At 44.5% G+C, this 20,197-nt stretch overlaps 1 protein-coding gene across 4 annotated transcripts in view; it reads right to left on the reverse strand.

Moving 5' to 3' along the window:
- Positions 1–14,651, reverse strand: part of LOC106604029 (integrin beta-like protein A) — a 36,923-nt gene extending 22,272 nt beyond the window's left edge. For all 4 annotated transcript variants that reach the window (XR_001328567.2, XR_006769695.1, XR_006769696.1 and 1 more), the window contains exons 1-4: positions 14,444–14,651; positions 2,812–3,008; positions 2,411–2,548; positions 2,023–2,161 (exon numbers count right to left, since the gene is read on the reverse strand). Coding sequence is in view for 1 of the 4 variants with exons in the window: in XM_014198360.2 (XP_014053835.2) it covers positions 2,023–2,161; positions 2,411–2,548; positions 2,812–3,008; positions 14,444–14,566 (597 nt within the window). In the remaining 3 variants the exon portion in view is untranslated. The remainder of the gene's footprint in view (positions 1–2,022; positions 2,162–2,410; positions 2,549–2,811; positions 3,009–14,443) is intronic.
- Between the last annotated feature and the right edge of the window lie 5,546 nt (positions 14,652–20,197).

Raw genomic sequence — 20,197 nt, forward strand, 5'->3', positions numbered from 1 at the left:
CATATTTATGTTAACTAGGGTCGGCGGGACGAAATCGTCCCACCTACGTAACAGCCAGTGGAATCCTGTGGCGCGTTATTCAAATACCTTAGAAATGCTATTACTTCAATTTCTCAAACATATGACTATTTTACACCATTTTAAAGACAAGACTCTCGTTAATCTAACCACACTGTCCGATTTCAAAAAGGCTTTACAACGAAAGCAAAACATTAGATTATGTCAGCAGAGTACCCAGCCAGAAATAATCAGACACCCATTTTTCAAGCTAGCATATAATGTCACAAAAACCCAAACCACAGCTAAATGCAGCACTAACCTTTGATGATCTTCATCAGATGACACTCCTAGGACATTATGTTATACAATGCATGCATGTTTTGTTCAATCAAGTTCATATTTATATCAAAAACCAGCTTTTTACATTAGCATGTGACGTTCAGAACTAGCATACCCCCCACAAACTTTCGGTGAATTTACAAAAAATGTACTAAATTACTCACGATAAACGTTCACAAAAAGCATAACAATTATTTTAAGAATTATAGATACAGAACTCCTCTATGCACTCAATATGTCCGATTTTAAAATAGCTTTTCGGTGAAAGCACATTTTGCAATATTCTAAGTAGATAGCCCGGCATCACAGGGCTAGCTATTTAGACACCCAGCAAGTTTAGCACTCACCAAAGTCAGATTTACTATAAGAAAAATGTTATTACCTTTGCTGTTCTTCGTCAGAATGCACTCCCAGGACTTCTACTTCAATAAGAAATGTTGGTTTGGTTCAAAATAATCCATAGTTATGTCCAAATATCCTCTGTTTTGTTCGTGCGTTCAAGACACTATCTGAATGGTAAAGAAGGGTGACGAGCACGACGCATTTCGTGACAAAAAAAATCCTAATATTCCATTACTGTACTTCGAAGCATGTCAACCGCTGTTTAAAATCAATTTTTATGCCATTTTTCTCGTAAAAAAGCGATAATATTCCGACCGGGAATCTGTGTTTAGGTTAAAAGACGAAAGAAAATAAAAGCATGGGGTTGACTCGTGCACGCGCCTCAGCCCATTGTCCTCTGATAGAGCACTTACCAAAAGCGGTAATGTGTTTCAGCCTGGGGCTGGAATTACATCATTCAGCTTTTTCCCGCCTTCTGAGAGCCTATGGGAGCCGTAGGAAGTGTCACGTTACAGCAAAGATCCTCAGTCTTCAATAAACAGTCAAGAAGCTCAAGGAATGGTCAGACAGGCCACTTCCTGTAAGGAATCTTCTCAGGTTTTTGCCTGCCATATGAGTTCTGTTATACTCACAGACACCATTCAAACAGTTTTAGAAACTTTAGGGTGTTGTCTATCCAAAGCCAATAATTATATGCATATTCTAGTTACTGGGCAGGAGTAGTAACCAGATTAAATCGGGTACGTTTTTTATCCGGCCGTGCAAATACTGCCCCCTATCCCCAACAGGTTAATCTAACATTGCCGTTATGACAGATACCTGCTTTGGCCAACTTGTTGCTGCCTTGGCATGTTAAATGACAGATACCTGCTTTGGCCAGCTGGTTGCTGCCTTGGCTGTCACACCCTGATCTGTTTCTCCTGTCTTTGTGATTGTCTCCACCCAGGTGTAGCCCATCTTCCCCATTATCCCCTGTGTATTTATACCTGTGTTCTCTGTTTGTCTGACAGTTTGTTTTGCTTCGTCAAAACAAAAGTGAAGGTTTCTTCACTTTTCAGACAGTTCTTGAGTCTTATCTCCTTTGTGTCACCAATGGTGTTTCATGATTGCGGGGGAATCTGTGAACATTTTCATGCAGTTTGGGGTAGTCACTTAGCTGTTGTTGTCAGAAGAATTAATGTGGTCTTCCAAAATGGATTGTTAGAATATCACAGTCAAAATGGCTGCTCATTGGCATGGTAAGGGGGCAGCGAGGACTGGCAGTTTAAGTTTTAATTAGCTATTCACTACTATCTTCATCACAGTCCATCGTTGTCTGTGTTGTTCTACTTGGATACTAACCTCTCGTAGAGTGAAGTCATTAGGAAGGTCACTTGATGTGTAACACTCATCCGTTGGTACTGCGTATCTGCATCTGACCATATCCCCATCTGGATCAAACAGCAACAGGTTGAAATCTCTTTGACAATTAGCAGGGACACTGAGAGAGAGAGAGAGAGAGAGGGAGAGAGAGAGAGAGAGAGAGAGAGAGAGAGAGAGAGAGAGAGAGAGAGAGAGAGAGAGAGAGAGAGAGAGAGAGAGAGAGAGAGAGAGAGAGAGAGAGAGAGAGAGAGACTATTATTGCAGTGTTTCAGACCTGTTTTATATTGACTGAATGCAACACACAGATTTATAAATTCACTTGTTCATTGAACTAAATCACTTAACACTGATAAGTAGGAGAATTTACCTCATCAGAGGTATGACAGTGGTCTGTGGAGATCGGTTGACTGTCCCCGTGTCAGACCTGACCCCAAGATCCACATGAGTCAACAGCCTCCAAAAATAAACATCATTATCATTGTCTATCCAGCAACAGCTATCCAATCTGTAATGATTTAGAGACAAAGGTGAAAGGTGAGTCCACATCCTAAACACTGTTGTTGTTATGGTGTTCATCATGTACAGTACTGTGTGTATTAACTAATGTGTGTTTTCTCCTTCCTGTTGTAATGGGGCATGTTGGACATATTCTCTATAACTACTTAGGTAACCAGGATGCAATAACTTATCTGTTCCCTGTTAATACAAATCAGGTTCATAATGATACTGGTAATGGATGGAAGATTTGAATAGAAAAGAAACACTCACCGCAGATCAAAAGTCTGTGTGTTAATGGAGACGTGTCTAGTCATGACTCCTTCTGTCTGACACCAGTCCTCAGATATCCCCTGGTCCACTCCCTTAACCACTAGACTGGTCTCATTCCCACAGTCCCCACTGACACACCACCAGGTATCAGAAAGACAGATGGAATAGTGGAAGGCTGTCTTGTAACGAAGGTCCACCTGCAACAACCCACTTCATTAAACCACCATTTCAGACACATTTCTAGACTGCTGTCTTTAACAAGTGTGGAACAAAGACAAATGTTCTCTTTGGTAAGGAGGGTAAGAGAACCAGGAGGAGCAAGGCATTCTTCATATAGCTAAATGCCTTTATCATTATGGTACGTTCAATAGTACAGAACATTCTAAACTCTGATTCATTTCATCCTTTGTCAGGGATTACAATGATACAACAAGCCTTCTGTAGAGAACAAACCATGTTCCAACAAAGACTGATTGAAGAGGAAGTGGTTAGGCACAACATAATCATTGGTGGACAACGCTTAGTTATCAACAATAGATACTATCAATTCAAAATAACACTTAGTTATCAACAATAGATAATATCAATTCAAAACAACACTTAGTTATCAACAACAGGCAAAATCAATTCAAAATGGTGAAATAGATACAGTATATAATGCCTAGTGAAAGTCTACACATCCCTTCCTTGCACAGTTTGATGCCTTAAAGTTACATCTAAATATGGATGAAATTACATTGTTTTTCTATTCATCTACACAGCCTACTTCACATTTATAAAATTAAAAGATAAATTGTAAAAGCATTTCCAGATTCATATAGAAAACACACCATAAAAACAAGATGACTTGGGGGGTGGTAATCTAATGTAGTCCCTTGTAGAAGTAATTTTAAGGCAGCACATTTTGAAGACTGTGCAAGGGGTGTGTAGACTCTCAATAGGCACTATATTATCATAATGCATATTAAAGCCTGAAATACTGAGAAGACATGAATAGGGGTGGGTATAAGTAGTGAATAGGAGTGGGTATAAGTAGTGAATAGGAGTGGGTATAAGTAGTAAATAGGAGTGGGTATACATAGTGAATAGGAGTGGGTATAAGTAGTGAATAGGAGTGGGTATAAGTAGTGAATAGGAGTGGGTATAAGTAGTGAATTGGAGTGGGTATAAGTAGTGAATAGGAGTGGGTATATGTAGTGAATAGGAGTGGGTATATGTAGTGAATATGAGTGTGTATAAGTGGTGAATAGGAGTGGGTATAAGTAGTGAATTGGAGTGGGTATAAGTAGTGAATAGGAGTGGGTATAAGTAGTGAATAGGAGTGGGTATACGTAGTGAATGAGAAAAGGACATACATGACAAAGAACACTAGAGGGCAGCAAACACAGTCCAAAGAACACTAGAGGGCAGCAAACATGCACCACAGTCCAAAGGGAAACGTTGTGTCTTCCATTTCTACCATTCTCTAGTCTAGAGTCTATTTTACAAGCCTGTTGAGCTAAGAATAGGTTTCCAAAACCCCCGGTAATTTACATATTGATGGGTTATATTAAGGATCATGTTTTACAGCTTTGTTTTAAAGATTTGTGATGTACATTTTTTTTTTATATATATTTTTCCGTGTTTGGAAAACTCCTTGAATGTTTTCAACATTCTGGTATCTTACTGGTAAATGTTGGTAGTTTACTGGTACATTTAGAAAGTTACCAGTAAATCTCCAACCCCTATGAAGAACCTATTTTTCAAGATGACAGCAAGAACAAATAAGCATTAGTTAAAGAAAACACTTAAGACCTGCAATATGTAGAAATGTGAGCTATAGATCTGTCTTTTTGTGTCTTTTACTTTTGGTTTTGTAGACTTTTTCAATAAAAATAAATAAATATATGCCTTAATTTAACCAGGTAGGCCAGTTGAGAACAAGTTATCGTTTACAACTGCGACCTGGCCAAGGTAAAGCAAAGCAGTGCGACAAAAACAACACAGTTACACATGGGATAAACAAACGTACAGTCAATAACACAATAGAACAATCTATATACAGTTTGTGCAAATGTAGAAATACTGGGGTGTAAAAGAGCAAAAATAAATAACAGTATGGGGATGAGGTAGTTGGGTGGACTATTTACAGATGGGCTGTGTACAGGTGCAGTGATCGGTAAGCTGCTCTGACAGCTGATGTTTAAAGTTAGTGAGGGAGATATAAGACTCCAGCTTCAGTGATTTTTGCAATTCGTTCCAGTCATTGGCAGCAGCGAACTGGAAGGAAAGGCGGCCAAAGAGGTGTTGGCTTTAGGGATGACCAGTGAAATATACCTGCTGGAGCGCGTGCTATGGGTGGGTGTTGCTATGGTGACCAGTGAGCTAAGAAAAGGTGGGGCTTTACATAGCAAAGACTTACAGATGACCTGGAGCCAGTGGGTTTGGCAACGAATATGTAGCGACGGTCAGCCAACGAGAGCATATAGGTCGCAGTGGTGGGTAGTATATGGGGCTTTGGTGACAAAACGGATGGCACTGTGATACACTACATCCAATTTGCTGAGAAGAGTGTTGAAGGCTATTTTGTAAATGACATCGCCGAAGTCAAGGATCGGTAGGATGGTCAGTTTTACGAGGGTATGTTTGGCAGCATGAGTGAAGGAGGCTTTGTTGCAAAATAGGAAGCCGATTCTAGATTTAATTTTGGATTGGAGATGCTTAATGTGAGTCTGGAAGGAGAGTTTACAGTCTAACCAGACACCTAGGTATTTGTAGTTGTCCACATATTCTAAGTCAGAGCTGTCCAGAGTAGTGCTGCTAGTCGGGCGGGCGGGTGCAGGCAGCGATTGGATAAAGAGCATGCATTTTGTTTTACTAGCGTTTAAGAGCAGTTGGAGGCCACGGAAGGAGTGTTGGATGGCATTGAAGCTCGTCTGGAGGTTAGTTAACACAGTGTCCAAGAAAGGCCAGATGTATACAGAATGGTGTCGTCTGCGTAGAGGTGGATCAGAGAATCACCAGCAGCAAGAGCGACATCATTGATGTATACAGAGAAGAGAGTCGGCCCAAGAATTGATCCCTGTGGCACACCCATAGAGACTGCCAGAGGTCCGGACAACAGGCTCTCCGATTTGACACACTGAACTCTATCTGAGAAGTACTTGGTGAACCTGGGAAGGCAATCATTTGAGAAACCAAGGCTATTGAGTCTGCCGATAAAAATGCTGTGATTGACAGAGTCGAAAGCCTTGGCCAGGTCGATGAAGACGGCTGCACAGTATTGTCTTTTATCGATGGCGGTTATGATATCTTTTAGGACCTTGAGCATGGCTGAGATGCACCCATGACCAGCTCGGAAACCAGATTGCACAGCGGAGAAGGTACGGTGGGATTCGAAATGGTTGGTGATCTATTTGTTAACTTGGCTTTCGAAGACTTTAGAAAGGCAGGGCAGGATGGATATAGGGCTGTAACAGTTTGGGTCTAGAGTGTCTCCCCCTTTGAAGAGGGGGATGACCGCGGCAGCTTTCCAATCTTTAGGTATCTCAGACGATATGAAAGAGAGGTTGAACAGGTTAGTAATAGGGATTGCAAGAATTGCGGAAGATAATTTTAGAAAGAGAGGGTCCAGATTGTCTAGGTCAGCTGATTTGTACAGGTCCAGATTTTGCAGCTCTTTTAGAACATCAGCTATCTGGATTTGGGTGAAGGAGAAGCGGGGGGGGGGGGATTGGGCAAGTTGCTGTGAGGGGTGCGGAGCTGTTGGCCGGGCTAGGGGTAGCCAGGTGGAAAGCATGACCAGCCGTAGAAAAATGCTTATTGAAATGATCGATTATCGTAGATTTATCGACAGTGTTTCCTAGCCTCAGTGCAGTGGGCAGCTGGGAGACAGTGCTCTTATTCTCCATGGACTTTATAGTGTCCCAAAACCTTTTGGAGTTAGTGCTTCAGATTGCAAATTTCTGTTTGAAAAAGCTAACCTTTGCTTTCCTAACTGCCTGTACATATTAGTTCCTGACTTACCTGAAAAGTTGCATATCACGGGGGTTATTCGATGCTAACGCAGAACGCCACAGGATATTTATGTGCTGGTTAAGGGCAGTCAGGTCTGCAGTGAACCAAGGGCTATATCTGTTCTTAGTTCAAAATGTTTTGAATGGGGCATGATTATTTAAGATGGTGAAGAAGGCATTTTAAAAAACAACCAGGCATCTTCTACTGACGGGATAAGGTCAGTATCCTTCCAGGATACCCGGGCCAGGTCGATTAGAAAGGCCTGCTCGCTGAAGTGTTTTAGGGAGCGTTTGACAGTGATGAGGGGTGGTCGTTTGACCCTGGACCGATTACGGACGCAAGCAATGAGGCAGTGATCGCTGAGATCCTGGTTGAAGACAGTAGAGGTGTATTTAGAGGGCAGGTTGGTCAGGATGATATCTATAATGGTGCCCATGTTTACGGATTTATTAATATTGATAATTTGTGTGAGATTGAGGGCATCTAGCTTAGATTGTAGGATGGCCAGGGTAATAAGCATATCCCAGTTTAGGTCACCTAACTGTACAAACTCTGAAGATAAATGGGGGCAATTAATTCAAATATGGTGTCCAGGGCACAGCTGGGGGCTGAGGGGGGTCTATAATAGGCAGCAACAGTGAGAGACTTATTTCTGGAAAGGTGTATTTTTAAAAGTAGAAGCTGGAACTGTTTGGGCATAGACCTGGATAGCATGACAGAACTCTGCAGACAATCTCTGCAGTAGATTGCAACTCCACCTCTTTTGGCAGTTCTATCTTTGCGGAAAATGTTGTAGTTGGGGATGGACATTTTCAGAATTTTTGGTGGCCTTCCTAAGCCAGGAATCAGACACGGCTAGGACGTCCGGGTTGGCGGAGTGTGCTAAAGCAGTTGTCATGACGTGACCCTTTCTGGGTATAGATCGTGGCATTCCTCTCTCCCTCTCCTACACCCAGGTTCTGTAATCTCAGGTCATAAATTCTTGGAGGAGACCCTCTCGGCCATGCAGAAAGAGACACATAGAACTTGAGAACTGAACAATATCCATGTTTTGGAGAATGTGTAAACGGTCGGTGGAGAAGCCAGCTACGACCCGGTCCGTTTTGTTTCATGTTTGTGACCTCATGAAAGATATTACCATAACTCTGTTTATACAGGAGTCTCCGTTATGAGGTTTGCGTCTAATTATTGTATAAAATGAATTAGTTTGTGAAATGATGTAATGATGTTAATGTGAGAGAATTGTATTCCCTTTAAAGTCAAGGTTTGAGTAGAGACCACAAAAACCTCAGTATAAGCTAAGGTTGTAATGGTTGTTGAATTCCTAACCACATGGAGAATTGGATACACGGACGGAAATGGTTAACTTCTTATGGGCAGGTGGGACAGTAGCGTGAAATTTGCAGAGCGTGAAATTCAAACAACAGAATTGTAAATATTTAACTTTCATGAAATCACAAGTGTAATACATCAAAATAAAGCTTCTTGTTAATCCAGCCACTGTGTCAAATTTCAAAAAGGCTTTACGGGGAAAGCACACCATGCGATTATCTGAGGACAGCGCCCAGCATACAAAAGCATGAAAAACATATTTCAACCAGGCAGGTGCACCACTAAAGTCAGAAATAGCGATATTATAAATGCCTTACCTTTGATGATCTTCTTCTGTTGGCACTCCAAAAGGTCCCAGATACATCACAAATGGTCCTTTTGTTCGATAATATCCTTCTTTATATCCATAAAAACTCAGTTTACCTGGCGCGCTTCAGTCATAAATCCACCCAGTTTCCCTCCATCAAAATGCATACAAAATGAATCCCAAACGTTACTAATAAACTTTTCCAAACCAGTCAAACAACATTTATAATCAATCCTTAGGTACCCTAATACGTGAACATCGGGGCCTCACTGCGGTGGCGGTCGGCGCTCGCCTTCTGCCGCCTCACGGCCCGTTGCAGGTGCACATGGGCGGCGTCCCAGGTCTCCTCTGAGCGCTTAAACCATTCGTCCACCGCAGGAGCTTCGATCTGGCTCTGATGCCAAGGTGCCAGAACCGGCTGATACCCCAGGACGCACTGGAAGGGAAAGAGGTTAGTGGAGGAGTGGCGGAGTGAGTTTTGGGCCATCTCTGCCCAGGGGATGAACGCCGCCCACTCCCCCAGCCCGTCCTGGCAATATGACTGCAGAAACCTACCCACATCCTGGTTTACTCTCTCCACTTGCCCGTTACTCTCTGGGTAAAAACCTGAGGTGAGGCTGACCGAGACCACCAGACGTCCATGAACGCTCTCCAGACTCTGGACGTGAACTGGGGACCCCGATCAGAGACTATGTCCTCAGGCACCCCGTAGTGCCAGAAGACGTGAGTGAACAGGGCCTCCGTCAGTCTGTAGGGCCGTAGGGAGACCGGGCAAAGGGAGGAAACAGCAAGACTTAGAAAACCGATCCACAATGACCATGATCGTGGTGTTACCCTGTGAGGGAGGAAGATCCGTCAGGAAGTCCACCGACAGGTGCGACCACGGGCGTTGTAGAACGGGTAGGGGTTGTAACTCCCCTCTGAGCAGGTGCCTGGGAGCCTTGCACTGGGCGCACACCGAGCAGGAGGAAACATAAACCCTCACGTCCTTCCAAGGTGGGCCAACAGTACTTCCCACTAAGGCAACGCACCGTCTGACCGATGGCAGGGAAGAGGGTGACGTGTTGTGGCCCAATAGATCAAACGGTCGTGGACAGCAGACGGAACGTACAGACGCCCAGCTGGACACTGGGGGGGAGTGGGCCCTGTGCGTAACGCCCGCTCTATGTCCACGTCCAGCTCCCACACCACCGGTGCCACTAGGCAAGAGGCCGGAAGTATGGGAGTGTGATCCATGGACCGTCCTCTGTGTCATACATCTGGGACAGTGTGTCTGCCTTAGCGTTCTGGGAACCTGGTCTGTAAGACAGAGTGAAAACAAAATGGGTAAAGTACATGGCCCACCTTGCCTGGCGAGGGTTCAGTCTCCTCGCCGCCCGGATGTATCCCAGATTGCGGTGGTCAGTCCAGATGAGGAAAGGGTGTTTAGCCCCCTCAAGCCAATGTCTCCACGCCTTCAGAGCCTTGACAACAGCCAACAGCTCCCAGTCCCCCACATCATAGTTTCGCTCCGCTAGGCTGAGCTTCTTCGAAAAGAAAGCACAGGGGCGGAGCTTTGGTGGCGTGCCCGAGCGCTGAGAGAGCACGGCTCCTATCCCAGCCTCGGACGCGTCCACCTCCACTATGAACGCCAAAGAGGGATCCGGATGGGCCAGCATGGGAGCCGAGGTAAACAGCCTTCAGATGACCAAAAGCCCTGTCCGCCTCAGCTGACCACTGCAGCTGCACCTGTCCCCCCTTCGGCAGTGAGGTAATGGGAGCCGCTACCTGACCAAAACCCCGGATAAACCTGCGGTAGTAGTTGGCAAACCCTAGAAACCGCTGCACTTCCTTTACCGTGGTGGGAGTCGGCCAATTACGCACTGCTGAAATGCGGTCACTCTCCATCTCCACCCCTGAAGTGGAAATGCAATACCCTAGGAAGGAGATGGACTGTTGGAAGAACAGACATTTCTCAGCCTTGACGTACAGGTCATTCTCCAACAGTCCACCAAGCACCTTGCGCACCAGGGACACATGCTCGGCGCGTGTAGCGGAGTATATCAGAATGTCATCGATATACACCACTACACCCTGCCCGTGCAGGTCCCGGAAAATCTCGTCAACAAAGCCTAGAAGACTGATGGAGCATTCATCAACCCGTGCGGCATGACGAGTTACTCATAGTGCCCTGAGGTGGTACTAAATGTCGTCTTCCACTCGTCCCCCTCCCAGATACGTACCAGGTTGTAAGCGCTCCTGAGATCCAATTTTGGGAAGAAGCGCGCCCCGTACATTGACTCGATCGCACTGGCGATAAGAGACAGTGGGTAGCTGTACCTCACAGTGATCTGATTGATACCCCAATAGTCAATACACGGGCGCAAACCTCCATCCTTCTTCTTCACATAAAAGAAACTCGAGGAGACAGGTGAAGTGGAGGGCCAAATGTATCCCAGCCCCAGGGATTCGGAGACATATGTTTCCATAGCCCCCGTCTCCTCCTGTGACAGAGGATACACGTGACTCCTGGGAAGTGCTGCGTTTACCAGGAGATTTATGAGTAAAGAAAGCAATTTACTCAATATAAACACAATACACGTAATATAAATACAAGGCCACACAATATGGACCGCAATACAATAAACAATTACTCACAAACAAACATGGGGGAACAGAGTAATTGGGGAATTGAAACCAGGTGTGTAAAGACAAAGACAAAACATATGGAAAATGAAAAGTGGATTGGTGATGGCTAGAAGGCCGGTGACGTCGACCGCTGAACGCCGCCCGAACAAGGAGAGGGACCGACTTCGGCAGAAGTCGTGACAGCGCCAGGGGAATAGGTCTAGTACTGGGGCTACAGGGCCTGGGTTAGCCTCTACATCACCAGAGGAACAGAGGAGGAGTAGGATAAGGGTACAATAGCCACTCGGTTGGAGCTAGCAAGCTGTGATGATCCAGAGTAATGGTCCAGAGCTTGCGGCAGGATTCCGGTGATGTGGTAGAGAAAAGCACTCCGATATGCTCTGGGTTGATATCGCGCTGTGCAGACTGGAAGGTATTGTCCGAGCTAAAGCTGGCTGGTGTCTGAGCTAAAGATGAAGATACCACATTGAGTGAGGCGGGTTGCAGGAAAGCTTAATTAGTTTGTAGATGGAAAGTGAGATTACAATATATGCGAAAGAAATGGAAAGCAGACTATTTACACGGGACAAGAAAAACACACGTCCGACTGCTGCGCCATCTTGGATCCATAAGCTTCAAACAGCTGAAAATATTATGTTTTTGGTTATTGAAAAGATATTTCACAGCCGTTTAGATCTATTTATCTATCTGTAAACTAGTTTACTGGTACATTCTGGTAGTTTACTGGTACATTCTGGTAGTTTACTGGTACATTCTGGAGGTTTACTGGTACATTCTGGAGGTTTACTGGTACATTCTGGTAGTTTACTGGTACAATCTGGTAGTTTACTGGTACAATCTGGTAGTTAACTGGTACATTCTGGTGGTTTACTGGTACACATGGTAGTTTACTGGTAGTTTACTGGTACATTCTAGTGATTTACTGGTACATTCTGGTGGTTTACTGGTACACATGGTAGTTTACTGGTAGTTAACTGGTACATTCTGGTGGTTTACTGGTACACATGGTAGTTTACTGGTAGTTTACTGGTACATTCTAGTGATTTACTGGTACATTCTGGTGGTTTACTGGTACATTCTGGTAGTTTACTGGTACATTCTGGTGGTTTACTGGTACATTCTGGTGGTTTACTGGTACATTCTGGTAGTTTACTGGTACATTCTGGTGGTTTACTGGTACATTCTGGTGGTTTACTGGTACATTCTGGTAGTTTACTGGTACATTCTGGTGGTTTACTGGTACATTCTGGTGGTTTACTGGTACACATGGTAGTTTACTGGTAGTTTACTGGTACATTCTGGTAGTTTACTGGTACATTCTGGTGGTTTACTGGTACATTCTGGTAGTTTACTGGTACATTCTGGTGGTTTACTGGTACATTCTGGTGGTTTACTGGTACATTCTGGTAGTTTACTGGTACATTCTGGTGGTTTACTGGTACATTCTGGTGGTTTACTGGTACATTCTGGTGGTTTACTGGTACATTCTGGTAGTTTACTGGTACATTCTGGTGGTTTACTGGTACATTCTGGTGGTTTACTGGTACATTCTGGTAGTTTACTGGTACATTCTGGTGGTTTACTGGTACATTCTGGTAGTTTACTGGTACATTCTGGTAGTTTACTGGTACATTCTGGTAGTTTACTGGTACATTCTGGTGGTTTACTGGTACATTCTGGTGATTTACTGGTACATTCTGGTGGTTTACTGGTACATTCTGGTAGTTTACTGGTACATTCTGGTGGTTTACTGGTACATTCTGGTGGTTTACTGGTACATTCTGGTAGTTTACTGGTACATTCTGGTGGTTTACTGGTACATTCTGGTGGTTTACTGGTACATTCTGGTAGTTTACTGGTACATTCTGGTGGTTTACTGGTACATTCTGGTGGTTTACTGGTACACATGGTAGTTTACTGGTAGTTTACTGGTACATTCTGGTAGTTTACTGGTACATTCTGGTGGTTTACTGGTACATTCTGGTAGTTTACTGGTACATTCTGGTGGTTACTGGTACATTCTGGTGGTTTACTGGTACATTCTGGTGGTTTACTGGTACATTCTGGTGGTTTACTGGTACATTCTGGTAGTTTACTGGTACATTCTGGTGGTTTACTGGTACATTCTGGTGGTTTACTGGTACATTCTGGTAGTTTACTGGTACATTCTGGTGGTTTACTGGTACATTCTGGTAGTTTACTGGTACATTCTGGTAGTTTACTGGTACATTCTGGTAGTTTACTGGTACATTCTGGTGGTTTACTGGTACATTCTGGTGGTTTACTGGTACATTCTGGTAGTTTACTGGTACATTCTGGTGGTTTACTGGTACACATGGTAGTTTACTGGTAGTTTACTGGTACATTCTAGTGATTTACTGGTACATTCTGGTGGTTTACTGGTACATTCTGGTAGTTTACTGGTACATTCTGGTGGTTTACTGGTACATTCTGGTGGTTTACTGGTACACATGGTAGTTTACTGGTAGTTTACTGGTACATTCTGGTAGTTTACTGGTACATTCTGGTGGTTTACTGGTACATTCTGGTGGTTTACTGGTACATTCTGGTAGTTTACTGGTACATTCTGGTGGTTTACTGGTACATTCTGGTGGTTTACTGGTACACATGGTAGTTTACTGGTAGTTTACTGGTACATTCTGGTAGTTTACTGGTACATTTTGGTGGTTTACTGGTACATTCTGGTAGTTTACTGGTACATTCTGGTGGTTTACTGGTACATTCTGGTGGTTTACTGGTACATTCTGGTGGTTTACTGGTACATTCTGGTACTTTACTGGTACATTCTGGTGGTTTACTGGTACATTCTGGTAGTTTACTGGTACATTCTGGGAGTTTACTGGTACATTCTGGTAGTTTACTGGTACATTCTGGTGGTTTACTGGTACATTCTGGTGGTTTACTGGTACATTCTGGTGATTTACTGGTACATTCTGGTAGTTTACTGGTACATTCTGGTGGTTTACTGGTACATTCTGGTGGTTTACTGGTACATTCTGGTGGTTTACTGGTACATTCTGGTGGTTTACTGGTACATTCTGGTAGTTTACTGGTACATTCTGGTGGTTTACTGGTACAATCTGGTAGTTTACTGGTTATAGTTAAAGATCTGTCTTTTTGTGTCTTTTACTTTCTGTTTTGTACAACAGTTTCAAACAGCTGAACATACTATATTGTTGGTTATTGAAAATATATTTCACAGCAGTTTAGATCTACGCTATACATGCTTGTTTTGTCACAAACTGAAATTAGACAAACTATTAGAATTGTAGCAACCAGGAAATGACAGAGTGATTTCTGCATATTGCAGCTTTAATAGGAAGCATCATCATTGTGCTTTGGTCTCACCCTGTAGGTCCCATCTGGGTTGGTCCCTCTGGGGTTGAAGGTCATGGTTCCTCCTAAGAAGTGGGAGGCCCAGGAGCAGGAGACCATCAGCAGCAGCAGTAGGGAGGACTGGGAGGGAGACATGGTGTCTGTCTGTCTGTCTGTCTGTCTCTCTGTCTGTCTGTCTGTCTGTCTGTCTGTCTGTCTGTCTGTCTGTCTGTCTGTCTGTCTGTCTCTCTGTCTCTCTGTCTGTCTGTCTGTCTGTCTGTCTGTCTGTCTGTCTGTCTGTCTGTCTGTCTGTCTGTCTGTCTGTCTGTCTGTCTGTCTGTCTGTCTGTCTGTCTGTCTGTCTGTCTGTCTGTCTATCTCTCTGTCTCTCTGTCTGTCTCTGTCTCTCTCTGAGTACTGACTCTGCTTTAATAGACACATGTACAGTAGAGGCACATGCGCATATTAACCTGCAAGCACACTGAACTGCCCCCACACACACACACGTAAGAACGTTAGCACACACACACACACACCTGCCAGTGGAGGCTGGTGGGAGGAGCTAGAAGGACGGGCTCATTTTAATGTCTGGAATGGAATTAATGGAATGGTATGAAAAACATCAAACATATGGTAACCATGGAAACCACAGTGAGTCTTTTCCATCTATTCCATTCCAGCCAGTCCTCCTATAGTTCCTCCCACCAGCCTGCTCTGACACACACATGCACCCATCTACACACATGTAGTCATGTACAAACACATACACACACACACACACACACACACACACACACACACACACACACACACACACACACACACACACACACACACACACATATTTACAGAAGCATCTCCCACTGCGCGTTATGAGTCACACTCAGAAGTACACTAACCTGTTTTAATCACCAGACTGACTATGGAATCCCGGCCTGCTAAAGATTGTTGTTTGTCACTTGAAAAGTGAGATGATGAGTCAGATTCAAGGCAGGATTCCTTGAAGGCATCCTGGCAGCCCACTGGGCACACATCGGTTGAATCATCGTTGTTTCCACATTGGTTCAATGAAACGACTTTGAATTGACGTCTGTACCCAGTGGGAGGTGGCTGGGTCCTGGAACACAGTCAGGAATTCCATAAAAAATACACTTTATTTTGTTGCAAACTTTGCATTACATAGATTCATCACAAACACAACATAAAAAAAAGAGATCATTACAATAATAAACAACTTACATTGCCTTGCAAAAGTATTCACCACCCTTGGCGTTTTTCCTATTTTGTTGACTTACAACCTGTCATTTAAATAGATTTTTATTTGGATTTCATGTAATGGATATAGACAAAATAGTCCAAATTGGTGAAGTGAAATAAAAAAACTAACTTGTTTCAAAAAATTCTAAAACATTAAAACCGTAAAAGTGGTGCGTTCACCCCCTTTGCTATGAAGCCCCTGAACAAGATATGGTGCAACCAAGTATCTTCAGAAGTCACATGACTAGTTAAATAAAGTCCACTTCTGTGCCATATAAGTGTCACATGATCTGTCACATGATCTCAGTATATACACCTGTTCTGAAAGGCCCCAGAGTCTGCAACACCACCAAGCAAGCGGCACCATGAAGACCAAGGAGCTCTCCAAACAGGTCAGGGACAAAGTTGTGGAGAAGTACAGATCAGGGTTGGGTTATAAAAAAATATCAGAAACTTTGAACATCCCATGGAGCACCATTAAATCCATTATTAAAAAATTTAAAGAATATGGCACCACAAAAAACCTGCCAAGAGAGGGCCGCCCACCAAAACTCACGGACCAGGCAAGGAGGGCATTAATCAGAGAGGCAACAAAGAGACCAAAGATAACCCTGAAGGAGCTGCAATGCTCCACAGTGGAGATTGGAGTATCTGCCCATAGGACCACTTTAAGCAGTACACTACACAGAGCTGGGCTTTACGGAGGAGTGGCCAGAAAAAAAAAAGCAAACATGTTTGGTGTTCACCAAAAGGCATGTGGGAGACTTCCCAAAAATATGGAAGAAGGTACTTCTTAGATTTTTGTCTATCAACGAAAACGCTATGTCTGGTGCAAACCCAACACCTATTATCACCCTGAGAACCCCATCCCCACAGTGAAGCATGGTGGTGGCAGCATCATGCTGTGGGGATGTTTTTCCATCAACAGGGACTGGGAAACTGGTCACAATTGAAGGAATGATGGATGGCGTTAAATACAGGGGAATTCTTGAGGGAAACCTGTTGCAGTCTTGCAGAGATTTGAGACTGGGACGGAGGTTCACCTTCCAGCAGGACAATGACCCTAAGCATATTGCTAAAGCAACACTTTAGTGGTTTAAAGGGAAACATTTAAATGCCTTGGAATGGCCTAGTCAAAGCCAAGACCTCAATCCAGTTGAGAATCTGTGGTATGACTTAAAGATTGCTGTATACCAGCGGAACCCATCCAACTTGAAGGAGCTGAAGCAGTTTTGCCTTGAAGAATGGGCAAAAATCCCAGTGGCTAGATGTGCCAAGCTTATAGAGACATACCCGAAGAGACTTGCAGCTGTATTTACTGCAAAAGGTGGCTCTACAAATTATTGACTTTGGGGGGCTGAATAGGTATGCACGCTCAAGTTTGCATCTTGCATCTTCAAAGAGGCATGTTGTGTAAATCAAATGATATAAACCCCCCCAAAATCCATTTTAATTCCAGGTTGTAAAGCAACAAATGGGAAAAATGCCAAGGGGGTGAATACTTTCTCAAGCCACTGTACGTAACATCTTACAATGTTACATGTACAGGGAAGATTGTTAACAGTCAACATCTGACCAATACCGTACAGAAACCCAGTAGCAGACAGTAGCAGACATCGGATAAGACTCAACTACTTTCTCCTTCCCCCTTTCTGACACTCAGGTGGCAAAACGCATCTCTGCGTGCCTGGCAGAAATCTCAGTTTGGATGTCAGCCCACCACCTCAAGCTCAACCTCGACAAGACGGGGCTGCTCTTCCTCCCAGAGAAGGCCTAACCGCTCCAAGACCTCTCCATCACGGTTGAAAACTCCACGGCGTCCCCCTCCCAGAGTGCAAAGACGTTGGCGTGACCCTGGACAACATGCAAGCATCCCACCTTGCCCAGGGAGGCTAGACATCCTGTGCAGACTGCTGTAAACAATCAGGGAACTTAAATCAAGAATACTAATATCTCTCTAATGGACTCTTATCCTCTTCTCTATTTTGCTAAATGCATTCCTGATAATCGGTGACATTTCCCCTCATTTGTTTCAGTGCGCTTTTAGACCGGTTTCTGACTCTCCCAGCTAATTGTGGCTTCTGTTGTCCAAGCCTGAGGCATTGTGCATCTTCACAGGTTACACCCTGGCAGAGATCGGGCCCACCCTTGCTAACTATTTAATGTCCTGCAGTTCTACACACTTTGCAATGCTGCATAGAATGTTGACATTTTTCCACACGGGGCAGATAAACATTTGCAGTTTTCAAATGAATTTCATGTGATTCTACACACTTTTCCATGGGGCAATTAAATCTAATTCCTTCACCTTTACATTTTTGCCATGTTCATAAGATATCTGAGTGGGTGTGACTAACAACGAGGGCATGAGTACCATGATTACTTCAAGGTTTAGATAACATGTTATAGATTACTAGCCAAGTGAAGAGACATGGGCAGTGACTAGGAGGAGCTGATGAATAAACACATTGCACCTTGTGTACTCTACTCTCCAACCTGGTGTGTGTGTGTGGAGGGGTTACATAAATAAACAGATATTCCAGTCCTGTATGGACTACAGTATTTCATGTCCTGGCGCTTAAAAATAGGTGGTCGCTTATTGGATAGTGCCGTCACTGTTCACACTGGAAACACAGCATTGATGTTTGATTTGCCCATACTTCCCTTCTGTATTAGACTTGTAAAGTTATGGAAAGGTCGTTCCACTACTCTACGGATTATTTGAAGGGAAGAAATGGATCCAGACGATTAGCCTTCCCTCCAGAGGGGTATAATACATAGCAGGGTCAATGCGTTAAAACCAGTTCACTTTAAGCAACCAGAACTTTACGGTTTCAAAGCCGAACTTCTGTTTCGGAAGAGCATAACGGCAAAACGACGGTGGTTTTGCGAAACAATTTTTTTTTGGTACCAAATGTATTTTGACTGATTGCAGAGCTTGTTAATCGGACTTTGAATTGAAGGATTCTGGGTGTTGAGATCTCTTCCTGGTCTCCTCAAGCGCAGGTATTGGTTCAAGGTTGTCCGACGTCTTCCATCTGTTTTCTGTAAACAAGTGCTGTAAACATGCAATATGTCTGTGAACCTGAAACGTATATAGGTCTGTAGTAATTTAACCTTGGGTTTTTATTCGTTATTTCTCGCTGGTATGAAAGATACGTTGCTTATGTTAACAAACCAGTACAGCAGGTAATGCGTGTTCATGTGTAAAGCAGGCGTTAGATCCCCCCCCCCCCGGGTTACAAGATACTTTCGTCAGTTGTCTGAATGGGGAGCCTCATGATTAGCCTACTTCCCAAACTGTTAACCTAAGTCTAGCTGTAGGTAGCATGAGTTACGTGTTGATATTTTAATATCAAATTAGAGATTTGAATCTTGTGGTTTAAAATAGCACCATGTCATTCTCTTTGATAGTGTATATTAACTGCAGGTTTCAGTTACAACAGTCCTACACAAGTCACAAACCCTTCAACTCTACTTCTCTCCCCTTCAAGTCCCCTTCAACTCTACTTCTCTCCCCTTCAACTCTCCTTCTCTCCCCTTCAAGTCCCCTTCAACTCTACTTCTCTCCCCTTCAAGTCCCCTTCAACTCTACTTCTCTCCCCTTCAAGTCCCCTTCAACTCTACTTCTCTCCCCTTCAACTCTACTTCTCTCCCCTTCAACTCTCCTTCTCTCCCCTTCAACTCTACTTCTCTCCCCTTCAAGTCCCCTTCAACTCTACTTCTCTCCCCTTCAACTCTCCTTCTCTCTCCTTCTCTCTCCTCTGTCTAGATCTCCAGCCTGCAGTGAGGCATGTCTTTGGCAGAGCCAGTAGTTGCTGCTGATAAGGGACCAGTATGACCGTGCGTTGTCATGTCTGACCCAGGGGTCTGGTGGCCTACCAGGCCGGATTGTGGCCACAGAACTATACAGAAGGGTCTGGCAGCACCTTACTCTGGGCCTGGAGGTCCCTTCCCGGGGTTCAGGTAACCAGGGAGCCCCCTGGGACACGGCCAGGCAGCTTCAGCAGAAGATGAGACTTACTAACATCACCTGGCTCGCTAACATGGAGGCAGCAGGGGTGGGGACAGAGGCCCTGCGCTGGTGGATCTCTCTGCCCAGTGCCTCTACCCCACCCTGGGGCCGTTGGTGTCACCGGTGCTGCAGCCTGGTTCCTCCAACCCCCTGATCCATCTCACTTAGGGCTACCCCCACAGACAGCATCACTGCCAGGGCTACCCCCACAGACAGCATCCCTGCCAGGGCTACCCCCACAGACAGCATCACTGCCAGGGCTACCCCCACAGACAGCATCCCTGCCAGGGCTACCCCCACAGACAGCATCCCTGCCAGGGCTACCCCCACAGACAGCATCCTTGCCAGGGCTACCCCCGCAGACAGCATCCCTGCCAGGGCTACCCCCACAGACAGCGTACCTGCCAGGGATACCCCCACAGACAGCATCCCTGCCAGGGCTACAGGCACCACCATGGACCCCCCCCCACTGTACTGGTGGTGAAGACTGTACACTGACCTACAACACTGTACAGG

Source organism: Salmo salar, chromosome ssa04, assembly GCF_905237065.1.
Source record: "Salmo salar chromosome ssa04, Ssal_v3.1, whole genome shotgun sequence".
NCBI classification, from domain to species: Eukaryota; Metazoa; Chordata; class Actinopteri; order Salmoniformes; family Salmonidae; genus Salmo; species Salmo salar.